General features: G+C 45.6%; 1 protein-coding gene across 1 annotated transcript in view; it reads right to left on the bottom strand.

Moving 5' to 3' along the window:
* SLC22A3 (solute carrier family 22 member 3) overlaps positions 1-19,875 on the bottom strand; it is a 131,758-nt gene that overhangs the window by 68,580 nt on the left and 43,303 nt on the right. The window contains exon 3 of the mRNA XM_034670796.1: positions 19,681-19,874. Coding sequence (XP_034526687.1) covers positions 19,681-19,874 — 194 coding nt within the window. The remainder of the gene's footprint in view (positions 1-19,680; position 19,875) is intronic.

The raw sequence follows: 19,875 nt of genomic DNA, 5'->3' as shown, positions 1-19,875 counted from the left end.
GGTGGGCAGGGGGAGGGCAGCTGGATGAGAAGACAGACCGTGGAGAAGGAGTCTCTCGAGTGAGGGAGGCCAGGCAGCACCAGAGGCCTGACAGCCGGTGGAAGATGGAGCCTGTGGCTACAGGGGTGCAGGGGAGGGGCCCACACATCCTGCTCACGGGGTGCCCAGCACCTAGGACATGTCTGGCCCACACTGGCCGCTCCATAGATACCTCCTCTGGAACCACATTCCAGAGGCGGACAGGCTCCCAGCATAGCTTTGGGGTGACCTGTGGGTGGAGCAGCAGCTAGCCTGGACAAGATCCTTGTACAGAGAAGGGGAAGGTTCCATCCCATTCGACAGTCTGCTGACAGGCACATGAAATCAGTGCCAGACTGAGGTACCTGAACTTTTCATGGACAAAAGGGAGCCTTGGTTCCTCTGTGACTAGAACTATGCTGTGACCAGTATGTTGTGGGCATAAGACCCATCTGGTGGCATGCACGTTGGGCGGGAAGGGAACACCACCAAGAAAGAACCCACATCAAGGAGCAGTAAGCTGCATTTTTAAGAAGAACCAAACCCCATATGAAGCTTACTTGAAGAGAGTCATGTTTTCCATTCAAGTGTAATATTAGCCAGTTATCACCTAATGAAAAAGCATGAGCTAAAGCCAACCTCCTTCTAGACCAAGTGGTTCTCGAAGTGTGGTCTTGCGACCCACAGCATCAGCACTACATGGAGACTTGGAAATGTAAATTCTCGGGCCCACCTCAGCCCGACTCACTCAGAAACTCTGGGGTGGGGCTCAGCAATACCAGTCCTCACACGCCTTCCAGATGATTCTCAATTTGAGAGCCACTGTTCTGGAGACAGGTGGGTAGGGACGTCAGTGGCTTGGGTGAGGCTGACCTCAGAAGGGATCCAACTCACACTGACCTATCTTCACAGCCTCAATTCCACCCTTTGCAAAACAGGAAAATAACTACTTCCGTTGTAAGACTATTTTGATGCTATCAATATATTCAAAGCACCCAGAACATATCTAGCTGCTAAGTTTTCATGACTGAAATAAAATTTGGTAATCAAAATAACTCCAAATAGTACACAATCTCAAACACATAAATAAATGGTTCATGAATCAAGTAACGGGGGCTTGTCACACATTAAAATAAATCACTAATATAAAACAATGTAAACTGGACAATGCAAATTATAATATGGTCTCTAACACATGTAAACAGATAGCTATTACAGCTAGGTCAGATTCAAACCTTAATTCCTGCTAAGTGAAGCAATTGCCTTTCTGATTATTCAGAGCAAGCACAGCAAGTATAGGCCCAGCTTTGTTTTCTGATCTTGTGTTGGGTGAAGGAAAGTCCTCTTGTCACCTTATGACAGTTTCCAGACTGACTTCACTTGATGCCAGAGGCTCATTCTCCCCAGGCTATTTTCTCTGAACAGCGCCCTCTTTTCTGGAAGCGTTCATGTAAGCAACAAAGTAATTGTTTTGGATAAGAAATTATGAATAGTGTTCTTTCACTAGCTATAGGATTTCACAACTTCTAGTAAGTGGGCCTTCCTGAGAAGGAATCTAGTGTTTTTTCCTTTGCTGAAAACCCAGTCTCACTTGCATGCTCTCAGTTTTGCAGGTTTGACTCGTTTCTCAGCGATCCTATCAAATTGAACAAAACAATTGCAGTTAATTTGAACAATCTATGTGCATTTGCTAATCAGTTTTAAATGTAGCATGACCACAATGTTAACTTGGCTTTACCTCTATTTTAGCACTGACTTTGGCAAAAGAATATCTCAATTAGTTAAGAAAAAATGTAAGGACCAGTAAAGGTCTTTCCTTCCAAGGCCTCTGTGTAAGGCAGTTCCTGCTTTTCAAGAACAGATATTCCAGGCAGAGATTTTTAATTATATGATTGAAACCACACAATATGCACATACTGATATCCTAGCCTTTTGTTTTAACTTGATATTGTATCATAAGCATTTCCACATTATTACTTGGTAAACACAGTTTTACCATCTCTGTCATAGTACATCAAATGGGCACACTGTGTTTATTTAACCATATTCCCCTCTATTACACAACCAAGTTGTTCACAACTTTTCATTTTTTATACATCTTGTGAATCACTTTGTTGCTTGTAGAGTACTCAAGGTGACCAACTGTCTCAACTTGCCGGGAGCTCTGCCAGATCCAGAACGAAAGTCCTATGTTACAGGAACCCCCTCAATGCTGGGCAAACTGGGACAGCTGATCGCCCTAGAAGAGCCCCAACTGCAAGCAGTAGAAGAAAGTGGGGGCTGGAATACGGAACACAGTATCATGAGGGGAAAACTCCACAGCAGAATTGGGAGATTCAAGGCAGCCCTCTGCAAGGAGGCCGGGGGGGTGCGGGGGCAAGGGAGTCTAACAGGAAGCTGGGCAAAAGATGGCGGCCGGGATCTACCACATGCGGGTGTTTGGGAAGAGAGAGGCAAAAACCCAGTGAGTAGGGCCCTACTAAGATTTTGGGACAGAGTCTGTGCCGGACCTAATGATCTGTGCATCCTGGGATTGGATTCTCTCTGCACTGCTCCAGTCTTCTAGGCACACCTGCCTCCTGACCCGGCCCAGTGGGAGCTCTGACTGCCTGATGCAGGCTCCCCCTCCCAGCTCCTGGCCTCCTGCCCTTGCCCTGTGCCTCTGGCCTTCCACCTCAGAGCAACCACATGCCCTCTGCCCCGTAACCTTAAAATGTGAGCAAGTTAATGTCTGCGGAGGGAAACTTTGACCACTGGGAGGCCGGAGCCACTGGATAAATTCTTCCCTTTTTCTCCTTTCCTGCTCTCTGTCCCTCCTTCCCCCATCCCCGGCCTGGTTCTTGAGGCACGTGGCACATGGCTTAAAGGATGTAATGGTGAGATGACTTACTCCCTTCCCTACTTCACCCTCCTCCCCCCAATTCTGTTCCCTGGCTGTCCTAAGGCATTAAATAGTACACATACAAACCCTCGTCTCAGACTCTGCTTTCTGGGCAACTTGGATGAAGACAGTACCTCACTGAAGAACCAAAACACAGTGAAAGAAGGCAAATTAAAAAGGAAAGTAACGATAGGCCAGAGCAGCTTGTTTCTGGAAGACCTGCAGATTTCCCCAGTCATAGGACTTCAAGAACCTCGTTCCTCTGAAGATTTTGAACAATAGCTTCTCCCTTTGTCTTCCTAAATAGGAAGATTATATGATCTTGAAAGACAAAAGCAACGCCTGGAATTCTATATCTGAGAACGCATAAAAGCATAATAAAAACTGGGGATTGACTAAAAAGCAATATTGGGAATGCACTACTGGCAAACTTGATTGAACTATTACATTTTATACTAGGCCTTTGAGATGGACCCTGAGAGACATCTTCCATGTGAGGTGCTCAGGAAAGGCCTTCCACCTGTGCCCCAGTGGTCTGCATCCGGGGACACAGCATCCCCAGGGACCACCGAATCCCCCTGTCCTTCAGCAGCACTGTCTCTGATCCCCACAGGTAGACAGCTCTGGGGGACGTCTCAGGGCTGCTGTCATAGGGGACAAAGACACCTGCAGTATCAGGACGCCCAGGACACAATTAGTCTCTAAGGTGTGAATCTATGCATAGGTTTACCTTCAATGATGTTCCATGGTGTCCCAAAATTTAACAGAGAGCAGCTGAACGAGCTTTAGGAACAGCAAGTGCCCAACACCGTCCCAGGAAAACGTCTTCTATATAAACACAGGCAGGGTTGACATTTCAGACTCTGAGTTTTAAGGCATTTTTAGTTAAGTTGGTTGTTTTGATTAAAATATAGAATTTTAGATCTGGAAGGGATCCTGAGGAATAGTTATCCTGTGTTTTTCCAGACATTATTTTAGAAGAACTCTGGCTCCCCTCTTAGGAAACAAAACAGTCGTAACACCAAAATAAAACTGATGAAAGTAGAATTACTCTGCTGAACGGGGTGGGCGTGGCAAAGCCAAAGATTGGCCAAACACAGTTTGCAACAACCCGATGGAAACGCCATCTAGATTTCTGGGTTACAGGCCAATCCATTCGATAGGCCAAGGGCTGGGGTGGCTTCTAAGGCATCTACCTTAGAAGACCGCTGAGTGTCTTTGGCAGAAAAATCCATTTCTTTCTTTGTACCCCCTTGTGTCTTTAAAGCTTTAAGGGAAGAAGGCTGACTTAATTATAATGTATCCTAGTCACTGGCTATTCAAGACCCCTATCTTATTTTATAGATTGATTCCCTTTTATCCCGATTCCTATTTCCATCCCATCCCCACAAAGGAATCATCCTGATGTGTTAAGGTGTATTTTTTGTTTGTCTTCGTGAAGAATCGATCTTGTTTTGTGTGCACATACTTTTAATTTGATGTAAACAGTATCATAGTCTATACCTCACTCTGTTTCTTACTTTTTATTGTCCCCTGTGCTTTAAGGGCCATCCATGATGCTATGTAAACATCTAACCCATCATTTCTGACTACTGCATGGGGCGACTCCACTGCATTTGATGTGCACTCTCTCCCACATTGCCTCCAACTCTCTGCCACCCAAGTAATGCTGCAGAGAACATACCCGCCTCCTGATAGAAGGATGGATGGATGGATGGATGGGTGGGTGGATGGATGGATGGATGGATGGGTGGGTGGGTGGATGGATGGATGGATAGATGGATGGATGGATGGATAGATGGATGGGTTGAGAACTTCCTTTGGGACTTATGCATTGGAGTGGAACTGATGGAACACAGTACACATAGGTGGACACCTGATTGGCATCAGTAGTTCCGGACTGTTCTGGAAGGTAGCTGCACACGCCCTCCAGCAGTTACCCTGCAACCTACAAACACTTGGCATCTCTGGGCTTTGTAGCTTCTAACCAGCCTAATGTGTGTAAAGCACTATCTTGTTTGCATTTTGTTTCTCTGATTACGAATGGATCTGCATTGCTTCTTATGCTTAATGGCCTTTTGGGTCTACTTTCATGAAAACTGTCCATACCCTTTGTCAGTTCTTCTATAAGCCTTGTTATCTTTTTCGTTGATGATTTACAGAAGTCCCTTTTATATTCTAGAGACATCAATTAATCTCTTGTTGGTTCAGACATCAAAAATATCTTTTCCAATACTCCCTTCCTACAGCTCCAGATATGGGACAAGTTACTTAATCTCTCTGCACCTTACTTTCCTTCCCTAATATGGCGCATGCCTCACAGGGTGTGTGAGGATTAATTGAGTTGACTATTTACTATGTTTTAATGTTTTGGGGAAATTAAATAAGAAAAAAATTCCAAGCAGGAAGGTGCATTAATAACTCTAAGGTTATATGTAGCATATTGCAGTGTGGCTTTGTGTCCCTGTTGGGCATTAAGCTACTTTCATGGATTAAATTTTAGTGTCTATTCAATGTCAAGAGGCTGGATTGCTTAACATATAGAATAATTTAGCCCAAATTCACCTCAACCCCAACCTGAATCCCAATATTCATGATTTCTGCCCCCCCCCAGTCTTGTGCTCATTTCATAGACTGCAGGGGGGCTGGAGGGGTACTCTTTGGTCTGTTCTCTCTGAGGCCACTTTCTCATGACAGGACAAGTAAACTGTGATATAAGAAAGCCACTGAACACTGCCCAAAAATATGGGCAAATTTGTCTTACTGACCCGACCAGAAAGTAGGAATGAGCCACACTAGTGCATTCCAACATGGCCCCTTTAGGGAACCTTTGCTGTCCAGATTTAGGGAAGGATTTCTGGAGCTTGTGAAAGGCAACACATGATGGAGAGGGCTTCATGTTATGATGCTGCTTTCATTCTTCTCAAAATCCTTCCCTTAAAAAGGGGCCAGGGGAACTGGCAGTGGGCAGAGTCGTGTGCATGGCTCTGAGTGACCATGGACAGTGACAGTGCCCCCCCCCCCCCGAGCCATATGGGACCTAGGGCAGTGGCACTGTGGACAGGTGCCTGGCTGCACCCCACCCGGCCAGAGAGGAAGCACATTCTTGCCTGGGGCTGGCGGGCTGCGGTGGGTGCCTCTGGCTGTCTGCCTTCACTCACCAAAGACTGTCCCCGAAAGCAGCAGCCTGCTCTCTGGGTACATAGACCACACCAGTTCCAACAACACAGCTCAAGCTGTCACTTACCTCCAACAGCACCTCCCACTCCCAAACAGTAGCAAATAAAAGCAGTCGTAACTTCAGTCAGGAAAGCTCTCTTTTACATAAAAGGAGAGTAAAAGCATCCTTAGAGGCCACCACGTTTTCTGCCCATGCCCTGTTTAGGGAAGTTCAAGACCCCAGCCCAGCGGTTCTCTGCTCTGTCTGAGCAGAGCGTGGAGTCTGAGCCAGTCTGGGTCCTGCAACCCCAGCCCAGACGAGGCACACTCAGGACTTGGAGGTCACATTTAGCGACAAAGAGCAAGAAGGAGGGAATGAGCATGGGCTCAGGGCCTTCCCAGCATGTTGTCTTGAGTAGTCCTCTGAGCCATCGAGATGGCAGTGGGGATGGTTCATTCCAGGTCATGACTGGAACAAGGAGCCTTGGGAAGTTTTGCCGATGCAGCTCTCTGACCTTGTATCGTGGATCTTTCCTTGGTCTTTCTTACTAAGCCCAGCTATACCAGCCCCAGACAGCGGATCCCTGCCATGGCCCTTCGTGCTGGAATCTTGGTGACCTGCCCATCGAAAGCTTCCCTCGGACCCAGGCATTTGTCATCCCCTCTACTTCCCGGACCCAAGCGGCCTCTCTGCGTCCATTTCCTAAGTATCTGTAATCAACAGCTACCACCCGCACCAGTCACTCAGCGCTTGGGAGGGAGGGGCGGCAGGTGACAAGCGCTCCGCATGCAGTACGTGTATAGGACTCCCATCGACTGCACACAACAGCTAGTGTTCCCATTTGTAAGAATCCGAGCTTAGAAACCTCTCTAAGCAATCTGCCCATCTTCACACAACTAGTAAGGCTATATTCTCGCCCATTCATTGGCCTTAGAGATGGGCCTCACTAAGCCAGTTCAGATCTGAAATGTGATCATTTCCTCATAGAACTCTGCAACCATAAATGGTCATTATCTAATTACCTAAACAGTGGTAAATACAAAGGCAATCTTACATGGTTTGGTAACACATCCAACTGGGTTCCGTTTAAAATCAAAATTCTTGGGGCGCCTGGGTGGCACAGCGGTTAAGCGTCTGCCTTCGGCTCAGGGCGTGGNTGATCATTTCCTCATAGAACTCTGCAACCATAAATGGTCATTATCTAATTACCTAAACAGTGGTAAATACAAAGGCAATCTTACATGGTTTGGTAACACATCCAACTGGGTTCCGTTTAAAATCAAAATTCTTCTATNTCTTCCTCTCCCACTCCCCCTGCTTGTGTTCCCTCTCTCACTGGCTGTCTCTATCTCTGTCAAATAAATAAATAAAAAATCTTTAAAAAAAAAATAAATAAAAAAAAATCAAAATTCTTCTACGTGTGCCTTATACACATACANGTGTGCCTTATACACATACATACCAGATAGGGGATCACAGTAATCCTAGGGATGCTGGGTGGCTGAGAAAAGGAGGCCCCAGATCAATCTACCACATCATTACCAAGTTGCCGAGACACAGAGAGATCAAGAACTTCTGTGGGCAAAGATCTTGGAACAATTTCCTTTGCGCTACAGGAACTCTGAAACTTCTTTCTTTACTTGACTTTTTAGAAGTTGATGCCACATTAATTTTAATTAGTTTCAACTTAATTTTCTTCTCTACCCTGGATATTTAATATTTTTCATTATCCCCATGACTTCCATATGGGTGTCTGCTTAGAAACACTCATTTGAGAACAATGAAAGGGAACTAATTTCCCAACAGAGGTCTGCAAAACATTGCTTTTAGAAAAGCATCCATATTAAATGTACACACTGTTTGCTCCCACACTCTTTGAAGTCCCATAAATGTGCTACGATCCATCGTCAGAAGAGGCGGGGTCCTGGCGCCTATGCCTTCAGTGTATGTCTCCGAGGCTTTGGCTTATGGCATCCCTCCCCGGGGGCAGGAGACGTGCATGCTGTCTTTCATCCTGTGCCGTGGGCCACGCAACGCTTCCAGTTGGCAGGAACCCCATGAAATCAGAGCCACCCTGTGCGTACGTGGGACCTAAGCAACAACTGAGAAAGGCGTCTGAGACCTGAGACGCTGTCAAGCAGGGAGGATGAGGAGAACACATAAGACAGGAGCTGTACTCCTGGGGGAAGCCTCCACCCCGCTCCCAGGAGGGGGCCCGTGCTGCTTTAGGTAACCACCATCCAGGCACACTAGCCACGTACTGGATGTCCTGTCTTCTCTCGGGAGCGGTGCGGTACCCTCAGCCTTCTGAGCTCATGAGGACGTGGGCTGTGATTCCAGAAACTTGACAACACCACCAGCAAAAACTTTCAAAGCCATCGGACTTCATTAAGACCAAACAGCCTCACAGGTCCCACTGCCTAAGAATCAGGGCTAGTCATCTGTCTCCGTTCCTTACCTGCCAAGGCCTTAGCTTCCTCTCACTTCCATAGAGACCCTACTCGGGCCTCTGATGCCGGACACTATTGGACTGATGGCATTTCATAGAAAACCACCATTTTCAAAAATCTGCCTCCGCGTTACACAAGGAGTCATAAAATAAATTTTCATTCCCTATAAAATAAAATGGCATCCCATACTAGGAGATGCTAATTTAAATCTTATAGGTGAAACACTTGTTTCTGGATTACGAAGTCAAGAAAAATTAAGCAATTCTATCTCAAAATACAACTGAGAAAATAGCTGACAGCCTCCCAACAAGAAAAAGCCTCTCTAATCATTTGGGTGAGGAGAGGAAGAGCGCTGGTTTGCCGTCATCCGCACCCAGGACGAAGTGTGCATCTAACTGCTCACGTTATTTGAAGCCTCCAAAGTTTGTCTCCAAACTGTTTTCTAGAACACAGTCTCCCACACTTATTTTTAGGTTTTATTACAAATAAGCACAACATAAGTTAACAAAACCCAGAAAAGAAATGTGATATACCCCTAGACAGATGCAACCTTGTCAGAATTACTTTAAAATACTTAAACGCTTTAACATGTAAGCTCAATGTTAAGTTTAATGGTTGAGTGTTAATGATCAGATAATTGAGGCCAAAGGACGTGAGTATGGACAGACTGGTGAAGCTCTGGTCCGTTTTTCCATGTTACTGTCTCTACTTCTGGCCCCAGTGATCGCTGTTAAAATGGAAAGCCAGGGACCCACCTGTCACTTGGTCATCTCCCCTGCTCCTGCCCTACAGCAATCCTACAGGGAGTCACCTGCCTCCCAAGACAGGATCTGACAGCATAATAATCACCTTTGTTTCTGAAGTTCAGGCTTGCACCCACACTGCCTCCTCCTGGGCATTTTCATTGCGTGGGTGGCCTACGGCATGCCCCTCTCAGATTCTCCAGGAGGCCCTAGGGACTACAGTCAAAGTGAAAGAAGGCAGGATGGGCACCTGCTCGAGTGCAGGGACACCCATACACCCCATCCCCGTCTGCTCCCGTGGACATCACACACAGCACAGCATGCCCACAAGGAAGAAAGGTGCCCTGGGGAGGAATCCATCCTGATTTCCAGAAACTAACAAGACGTGTTCCCACTCTTGTGTGGATGGGACAACCCTGAACTCAGGGTCAGGAATTAAATACATCAGGGACCTGATAATGAATTTGGTTGTAGAATGACAGAGATAGAGGAATCTTGGAAATCCACTGACAGTTGACCACTTTACTCTGAAAAGGAAACAGAGGTCCCACAGATGTCTTCCACTGTCCCCAGTTGCTCACAGTAACTCATGACAGGGCTCTGAGTCTTGGATTTCTTGTTTAATCAGCTTCATTGATTAATCAGAGACCACAGTCCAAATTTTTAGAAAATATTCAACAATATCAGCATGCTTATTCTCTGACTTTCATTTTTAAATTTCCCCCAAACACAGTATTTGAGGCTAAATTACTGAATCAATCGTACACTCTGAATGATGTGCTGCATGGGGCCCACATGACCTGCAGAATTTCAGTACAAGAATCCGTTAAAATCACATCGATTCTTCGCCTTCTTATTAGTCCTTTAACTGCATCCCTCACTGTTTTTCTCTATTACTACACAAGTGCCAGCCCCAAAGTTACTTTATTTTATTCCAAACACAGAACGGTTAGAATGCAGCAATCCTTGAAGAGCCATATTACTGATCTCTCACCCAGACCCCATGGCACTGACCATCATCTGTCATTCTAAAAAGCTGTGTCAGAAACCTTAGGAACATTGCCTTTTCCTCCTAGAATAGAAATAAATTTCCTTCCTTGGTTATGGTTCAAGAAAGGAAAAAAGAAGGAAGAGTCTTAGAAAGGTTTTACTTTGTTCTGAGGGGTAGGCAGTGTCTGCCCCCTTCATAGCTTTGGAGGGCTCAGTACTTTGTCTCTGAACTGTTGAGAGCCAGGCCCCCATATGCCCCTTGCTGACCCAGGCCCTGTGCCTGTGCCCAGTGGCTTCTGGAGCGTGCCTAGGTTGAAGACACAGATGTGCCAAAAAGTGCCGGGACAGCTGAACTCATAGCCTTTTCTGCACAGTGAACGTCAGCACAAAACAATTATGGCCCCAAAGAGCCAGCACTTCTATTCCCTGGTTCCTTCTGTGTTCCAGGTCACATCCCCCAAATTAGGATTCTGGGGACGACAGATCCCATGTACAGACATGGGACAGGGGTACGGTCTGTTGCTCCAGGTGGGCGTTGGGGGGATGAGAGCAGTTTCTGCAGGGCAGTGGCCCCCCAAGGATTTGTCAGACCTCATGGGTGTGTGGGGGGGGAGCCCATATGTACAATGCTATCCATGAAACAGCAAACACCTGGGAATAAAACTAGTGAAATTTGTGTAAGATCGTCACTGAAAACAACAAAACGCTGCTGAAAGAAATTGAATTATGCTTAAGAAAATGCAGCAATATATCGATTCAAATTATATCAAATGTATCACATTCAATATATCAAAATTGTTAAAATGTCCATTTTCTCTAAATTAAAACATAAAAGTAATGTGAAAGAGAAAGGACAAGCAGCTTCCCTGTTGGGGGGAAGAGCTTATTTTAATCTATGAAGGTCAATTTCAGGGTTAGCTTAACCAAAATTATAAAAGGGGTCAAATCTTTCACTCAACCCTCTCCTCATTGACTCACTAATTGAGCCATAAAAATTGTTACACACCTTGTAATTTCATCACAAATACTTACTGAGCACAGTCTCCGCCCTCAAGAAACCTGCAGTCTGACAAGGGAGGCCGTGATGAACACAATCAGCAGGTGTATGTGCGTGGGGGTGGCGGGTGGAAATTATGGAAGATACTTCTGGAATAGGTAACTCCTAGCTGCATAAAAAATGTAATGGCCATGGGGTGCCTGGGCGGCTCAGTCGGTTAAGCGTCCAACTCTTGGTTTAAACTCAGGTCATGATCTCAGGGTCATGAGATCGAGCCTCGTGTCAGGCTCTGCACTCAGTGCAGAGTCTGCTTGAGATTCTTTCCCCTCCCTTTCCCACCCACTCTGCTCCTCCCCCTGCTCATACTCTCTCTCTCTCTCTAAAAATAAATAAATAGAATCTTTAAAAAAAAAATGGAATGGCCATATGGAGAAAGAGGAAAAGTATTTTGAGAAAAGGAAACAGCATGTTCCAGAGCCTGGGAAGGACAGCTGGACATGCTCTGGATGGGCTGGAGCATGGGTGCTGAAGAGACCAGGGGCCTGAAGAGCTGTAGACACCCATGGGCAGGGACAGGGTGGCCTTGTGAGCAGATCAAGGGGAAGACTGTCTTGAAGGAACAAGCTTCCCTACCATTTAACCAGGTACACGCAGCCTACAGGAAATATACTCAAGAGTTGTATTAGTCAAGGTAGGCTCACTCTAAGAGTTGCCACAAACAACCCCCAAATCTTAGTGGTTTAATACAAGAAAGTTGAGTTCTCATTAATTTCACATTCCCACGCAGATGAGCTGAAGGGGAGGAGGATGGGGACTCCCCTCCCCACAGGCTTTCAGGAATGGATCTCCTCCCATCTAAGGGCTCCACCACATTTCAGGGCTTTAGCATTCTCTGCTAGCAGTTGAGGGAAGCAAGGAAGAGCGTGGGGTCTGGCTGCAGGACTGACAGTGTCACTTACTACTTCTCCCACCTTCACTGACCAGAACTCTGTCTCATGACCTACCAGCTGCATGGGAAGCTGGGAAATATAACCCAGCTCTGTGACCCAGGGAGGAAAAATGCAGGGTATTCTCTAACCTAGGGGCAAATTAGTGCCCAAGAGATATGGATTGTTCTTTGTTTTGTTTGTTTGTTTGTTTTTTAATATTTAAGGCAAGTTTATTAATGATGAATTTTGGTAGACTTTAGTTCAGCCAACTACAGCCCCAGGGTCAGATCTGGCACACCAGTTACTCCCTCTCTCCCCCACTACCCCGACCCAGCTCAAGAGTCCTTACATGTTAACAGAAACTAGTATTTTTGCACATCGCTTCTGGCCAGACCCAATGACAGGCACTTTGATGCAGATGTCAGACCAATCACTGTGGTAGGTGTTATTACTCCTGTTCTAGAGCTGAGGACACCACGGCTAAGGCAGGTTCTGTGACCTGCCCTTGAAGTTGAAATACAGAGGAGCTGACATTTTGGTACAGATCTATCGAATCCCAAAGATACATCAAAGCGTATAGATATTAATGCCTTATCTGTTAGCTATCCCATTTGGTTGTCCCCCTGCCTCTGCCTCTGCCCAAAGCTCCAGTCTACAGTTTGCCAAAACTCACAGGGAGTGTGGTTCAGCTGTGGGCATCCCACTCCGATTAATCACACGATTTTACAGTCAGCTGCCCATCTCTGGATAGCTTCAAGCTTTCTGTAGATAAACAGCAGATAAACAGCAGATAAAATCTGGGACTCCTGCCTTGAGGTAAAGGGATGATGCTTCTCTCCCTCTGAACACACACAGTGTGTTCAGGGGAACTGGCCCTTGCTTCACTCACACATAAGGCAGTCCCACTGCTTATCATAAAGGAACACCCAGCGTGTCTCCATGTATTGCCCTTGGACCACCTGCACGGGCTTTACGTGCTTGTGATAAATAAAGATGCCCAAACCCCACCTCAATCTTTTGAGTCCAACTCACTAAGGGCAGGTCCCAGGAATGCACACCAACCAGTGCTCCAGACAGCACTTAATAAATGGCTACAGAGAAAATGATAATGAAGATGAGAGAGTGAGAGAATGAAACATCCTGTTCCTCATACACTCCTCTTCCATTCCTTCTCATCCTCTGAGGCTGAGGTCAAGGTCAGTACCCATTCTGCCTTGATTTGTATTCAATCAGAAAAAGGCATCCCTTCACTATACCTACTGCCTCACTTCAGGTGTGATAAAAAACAAAATTCAGCATAAAATATAATTTGTGTTGAATTATTGATGTTTCAGGAAGTGAGGGAAAACCACACACCTCTGATAAAAATAAACAAACAACAATGACAGATTCAGCTGTTGTAGATTCAGCCAGGAAGTCTGGAAGGGAGAAAGTGATTCCAGATCAGCACTGTCCCCCAGCTCAGAGGGAAGCAAAGGAAAATCCTCTCTGGTTTCCCAAAGAGATCAGCCATCTGGGAGCTTACAACCAATAATACCAAACACACACCATATGACAAACCACAAATGAAAGATTTAGAACATCAAGAGTTTCAGGTAGTGTTAGTACCAGATACAAAATATAGAGTAATCATATGTAGAACATTTCAAGAAATTGAAAAATGGGCAAGAAATAAGAGACTACCAATAAATGGCCAGGCATATTTAATAGAGAACAAATACAACTTTGATAAATGAGAAAGATAGTTGTTGACATACAAAGTTCAATGGATGGATTAAATAGCGGAGCTGATAATGCTGAATACAAAGGCAGTATTCCGGAACGTAGGTCTGAAAAAACATCTCAATGATACATATAGATAGGGAAGTGGAAAATGAGCAAGACATTAAGAGTCATGAAGGACAGCAAAAGAAGGTCCAACTTATGTCTAATCAAGGAAAGAGCAGGAAAAGGGAACAGGGAAGAGATAATGGCTAAGAATTTCCCAAAATTCAGTTAAAGGAAATACAACAATTGGTCCATCCAATGACTATTTATTGGGTGCCTATTATATGCAGATGCCTTTTAGAGGCAGTGTGCACCAATCTGGGCAAATAAAAGAAATACGTACTTAGATATAACCTGACAAAAAAGGATGGTGAGACTGACAGCAGATTTCCCCCAAAGCAAAATGAAAGCTGTAAGGCAGAACTAACATCTTCACAGGGCTGAGGGAAAATAATTGGCAACAAAGAACTATTTTACAACAAAACCATCTTTCAAGAATAATGGTGAATAATGGCTGACTTGGTCAGTGGAGCGTGAAGCTCTTGATCTCAGGGTGTGGGTTCGAGCCCCAAGGTGGGTGTAGAGATTACTTAAAAATAAAATCTTTTTTTAAAAAAGAATAATGGGGAAACAAAGACATTTCCATAAAAACAAAAACTGAGAACATGTACCACCTAGAGATAAGCACTAAAGAAAAATTTTAAAGATTTATGCCAAAAGGAAGAGGAAAAAGGAGAGACTGTATGAAATGATGACCAGATAAAGTGTCAATATAAATCCAAGCATTTGTGATCTACACAAAGACCATAAATTAAGAATAAAGAGGAAAATCTAGAATATTGGCTACAAATGCCTGTAACTCAGGAGGTGAGTGACTGAGTGAAAATGTTGAAAGTTCCTAAATGGTTGAGAAGGTTGCAGTATTAAATTTAGGCTCTGTTAAATAAGCATAGTAAAATGTCAAGGGTAACTGCTAGAGGAATTGAAAGAAAGGATCTAAATTCCAAACAAATAAAGGAAGGAACAAAATAGAATAAGAAAAACAAATTTAAAAATCATTTTTTAAAGGGAGGGGAAAGCACGCATAGAAATAACAAGACAAAGAAGAATAACGTAGCATAACGAGCTCAAATATAACAATGAATATAGTAAATGTTAAGAGACTACGCATACCAGTTAAAAACGAAATCAAGTTATATGCATTTTATAAGAGATACGTGTAAACTCTTAGAACATGGGAAGTCTGAAAGGAACAGGTAACAAAAGACACTACAGACAAGTATTAACTAAAAGAAAGTTGGAGTAGCCACATCAGCACGAGACAAAATAGACACTAAGACAATATACACCATGGATTTTAGATACGGTCCCCACACACTAATAAAAGGTTCAATTCGCTATGTAAGTTACAAGAAAAATCTAAATTTGCAGAAACACGCATCTGATAAAATTGCCCCATGTGTGTAACTTTTTAAGTCTGCTGGAAATATAGGGAGGAACTGAAAAACCCACCAACTTAATGGCAAATTTCAATACTTGTTACTCTCTATAGACCAAGGAAATGGAAAGTTAATTAAAATCTAAAATATTTTAACAGCACGAGTGACAAGCTTCAAATATGGGACAGCTATAAACCCTGCCCCCAATAGCTGAAGACTGCACATTCTTCCAGAGTATGTACAGAACATGTATGAAAATTGACCTCTTAAAGGCCAAAAAGCAAACTTCAAAGAAGTCCAAAGAAACAGTGTCACACAGACCACGTTCTCTGACCATAACAAAGTTAAATGAGAAGTCAGCAATTAAAAAAGATAAACACATCATGGGCCAAAGATGAAATAATAATGGAAATCACAAACACTGAGAATGGAATAATAATTAAAACCTGCATTTCAGAACTTGTCAGGTACAGTCAAAAGAGTACATAGAAGCTTTAATACTTAATATTTAAATATTTATGCTAGAAAAGAAGAAAGGCTGAAAGTAACTGAGGTATGCATCGAACTTCCATCAAAAGAAGCATACCAAAAGTCAATCCAGGAAACGAGAACAAATAATAAAGAGGAGAAATTAATGAAATAAAAACGAACAGTGACCTATTTGGGTCTTCGGAGTAGTTAATAAAACACATGTCTTTCTGGTGAGGTTGATTCAGCAAGACACAAGGGAGGCCCAAATCATATGAGAAAAAAAACTGTGCAGAAGCACGATCGTCCTAAAGTGCCCAGAGCACATCAGAGACTGAGCCCAGACTCAAACGTGGGCCTGGAGAGACTTCTTCCAGTTTCCGCAGCAGTGCAATTCCATGCTTGCCAGTCAGTGAGGACAGGACGCTAGCGGCACCCATGTCTGTGGGTTGACCTACTGGTTTGGCTCTATGTCGTGGGATAGAGGTGTGAGAAGCAACATAGAGACACACGAAGCCCCCCAAAGCAAAGCAGCCACCACTCTCTCTAGTGCGGCAGCGGCTTCCCTCACATGGGCTTTCCTTTCTTTTATTGTGGGGAAAAATGATCTGGAAAGGAAAAAACGAGAGTGATTCAGGCTATTTTTACAAGGTGTCCTGAAGTCCAGTTCAGTGAGACACTAGAGAGAAGCTCTTTTTCTTTCCTTCCCTCTTTCTTTCTTTTTTTAAAATTTCCATTTATGACATACAAGCAAACATTTAAAAGTCCTAATATCCATTTCAAAGACTCACTCCCTAGGCAATGAATTGAAATATGTGACTTGTCTGCCTTCTATCCTGATTTCTGGTGGCCAGCTACCCACCAGCAGGCAAGGCTGAGATGCACACATTAGAAAGTCCGCCCTGAGGAAGTTACCTATGGGTAAAAAACCTACAGCCTCACCTTGAGCAAGAGAAATAAGTGAGGGGGCTGGATCGAAACAGCCCTGCACTTGGCATTGACTTCTGACTTCACTCCTTGCAGCTGTTTTGCTTTGTTAAGATGGAAAACCAGTGGGTGAGACTCAAGTGCTCATTCTACAATGTTCACATCAAGAGGAGAGAGCCATTCCCATCAGCTGGTCTGGCTGGGATGGCTGACTGTGTTCCTGATGCCATGAAATGAAATACAGTGGCAGGCTGGCCAGAAGAATGAAGTAAATATGAAGGTTCCACAGGATTTCCTGCAGCTTCTGAAGCGTGAGTGGTTATGTTTGCTTGGACTTGTCCCCAAGACTTTGATCACTACATGGAGGAAGGGAGAATGATTTACACTCATGATCCTTGGATCGCAACCCAGCTGGGCCCCTTAAAAGGTCTGGGACCCTCGCAGGTCCTTCCACATCTCCTGACTCGGGTACCCCTTCTACAAAGCCAGGACAACGGTATCCCCCCACACTGGTGCAAGGATGAAATGTAACGGCCATATGGAGACATTCTAGAATCTGGTCTGCCCTTCCACCTTCAAAACTCTCGCAATTCACCCCCTTCCCACGATTAATATCTTAAACTTTAAGTCTGTAAAAACACACTGGGTACAGTGTTAACTGAAGATATAAGTAAAGTTCCTTTAATCCTGACAGAATATGAAAAAACAAAAACTAAATGGATCATCTTCAAAACCAAAGACGGCAAAGTATTAGGCAGAACTCTGAGACAGAATGAGTTGCTCTGAACGGCTGAACTTCCTGAATAGATTGGGGGGGGGGTCCTCTTAAGAATCAAAACATTAAAAACAAGCCAGAAGAAGCGAACAATTTGGGATTAAAAAAAAACAACTCTCCAATATACTTCAAAGATCTGTCGGTGGCCTTCACGAGTGAGGCTGAATATCATTCTACTTTTCCTTGAAAATGTTTATCGTTGTCTGGGCACCCCGAGCAGCCATCCAGCTATGACGCCGAAGGTATCTGTAGGACTGTAAAGGGCTTAATCCAACCTGTAATTTTACAGATGAGAAAGCTAAGCCCAAGGAGGTTAAGTGATTCACCAAGCCACACAGCCAGCTGCAGACAGTACCATACCAGGTCTCCTGACCTTCCACTTTCCACATTGCCTTTTGGGAGCCACTGACCTTCATAAGACCACCTGTCCCTCCTTGAAATAATGTCAGGTCACTTGAAACAACTCCAGAACCCCAGAATATTTCTCAAGTATCTGTCTGGGCACTAACTCACAGATTTCTATGTCTCCCTTCTCTGATGTCCAGGGATCACGTTTGCTCAAGGAAACCCCACCTGAGTACGTGTGCATTTCTCTTTGAAGGCTCATTTTATTCTTTATTTGAGGCTTAAATGTCTTCAAAAATGATGTGTCTTCTCTCCAAGTGGTATCTTCTGATTTGCTGGGAAGTAAGCACTAAGCAGCTGTGCTAAATGTAAGACAAGCAGCCATCACACAGCACTGCAGCTCGAAGGAAGAACTAGTGATAATGTCCTGTCCCACGAAGTCCACACCCTGTCCATGCCATCTATGAAATCCCTAACGGCAAGACCACCATAGTTTATGAAGCAGTCGTCATCATTACCCACAGATTAAGTAGAAATTAAAGTAGCCCGAACACACATCACATTGCCTGGCTGGGCTGCCATGGATTCTAACTCCACAGCACTTAGCTATAGGACCATACACACATGGCATTATAGAACATGCATGGCCTCAAAGATCTAGAATCCCAACACCAGAGAGATGAGGTCACCGTTAACAGTGACAGAAGAGGCATCGCTAACTCCAAATTAGTGTTTCCCCCTTATTCAAGGAGGTGCTTTAAAAAACGTTTAAAACAGTAACTAAAATAAAGACAAAATTTCTTTCCTAATTTACCAGAGCACATTCAACCATTTTTTAAAGAAATCACATTGATCTCTGATTGCCCACGAAGTTCAGCTGCTCATTCCCGTGACCCAGCCTCCGTGGAGGCAGTTCCCACAGCTGAGGCGCAAAGACCAAGAAGACGCAAACTGCCATCCCAGCCCAGCGTGGGAACAGTCCTGCGGCCAAGGCTGAGGGGCCAGCTAACCCCCAATGCACTGGCCGCCCAAACACACCCAAGAAAATGTGAGGCTGTCCCCACCTGGTCCAAGGGGCCACCCCTGGGAGGGGGGGGGTTGCTTTGTAAGGTTTGTAGCCCTTCCTGCTGCCTTCCTGTAATTTACCGATGGGGGGAAAAAATTAAAACTCTTAATTCAAAACCTCAGCTTTCCCAATTTCTCTCAGATGTTGCTCTTTGCCTCAAAGCAGTTTTACCAAAATCGCGTCCGCGGGGAGCCTTGACCTCTGTCCCCCGTGCATTTCCCATCATCATTTGGGCAACCGGTGGACGTTTCGCCCTTCCTTTACCCCCCGAAGACCACAGAGCACTCCGGCCCTGCCCAACCAAGTCGCTCGCCCCGGACGCCGCGGGTCTCCACCGCGAGTCGGACTATAATTTCCCATTTTTGCACAGACCCATCCCGGCAATAAGGTACGTCTTATGGGACGCCCCGACGCCCGAGGAGGTGCTTGCGAAGCGTCTCCGAGCTCCGCATTACCCCAGCTGTGGGTCACACCGGACACCACAGCCCCTCTCCGTCCACTCCGTCGCCGGGGGAAATCAACGACAGGCATTTTCCCGGCATTTCGGACGCCGCGCTTCCGAGAGTGGGATGCACCTGGTCGGTCCCCAGAGGCACCCGGCAGGTGCCGGCCTCCCGGGCCGGGCCGCGGTGACCGGCTTCCCGCCCTCGCCGCGTCCCGGGGCAGCAGGGCGCAGTGCCGTCCCGCGGGCCCCCCACCCCGAGCGCGGCGGGCGGCGTCCTTACCTCGCTGACGATGGTGGAGTGGGCCTGGGCGTACCGCCAGCCGCCCCGGCACGGTACGAGCGGCGCCGAGCGGTTGGGGAAGGCGGCGAGCGGGTCGGCGCAGCTGAGCGCGTCGGCCGCCGCGCTGGCGTTGGCCGCCTCCAGGAGGTAGCGCCGGCAGCTGCCGTCGCCGCGGCGCTCGGGGGGCGCCGTGCG

This window comes from Ailuropoda melanoleuca, chromosome 10 (assembly GCF_002007445.2).
Source record: "Ailuropoda melanoleuca isolate Jingjing chromosome 10, ASM200744v2, whole genome shotgun sequence".
Taxonomy (NCBI): Eukaryota; Metazoa; Chordata; class Mammalia; order Carnivora; family Ursidae; genus Ailuropoda; species Ailuropoda melanoleuca.
This window is presented reverse-complemented; position numbering and strand designations above follow the sequence as displayed.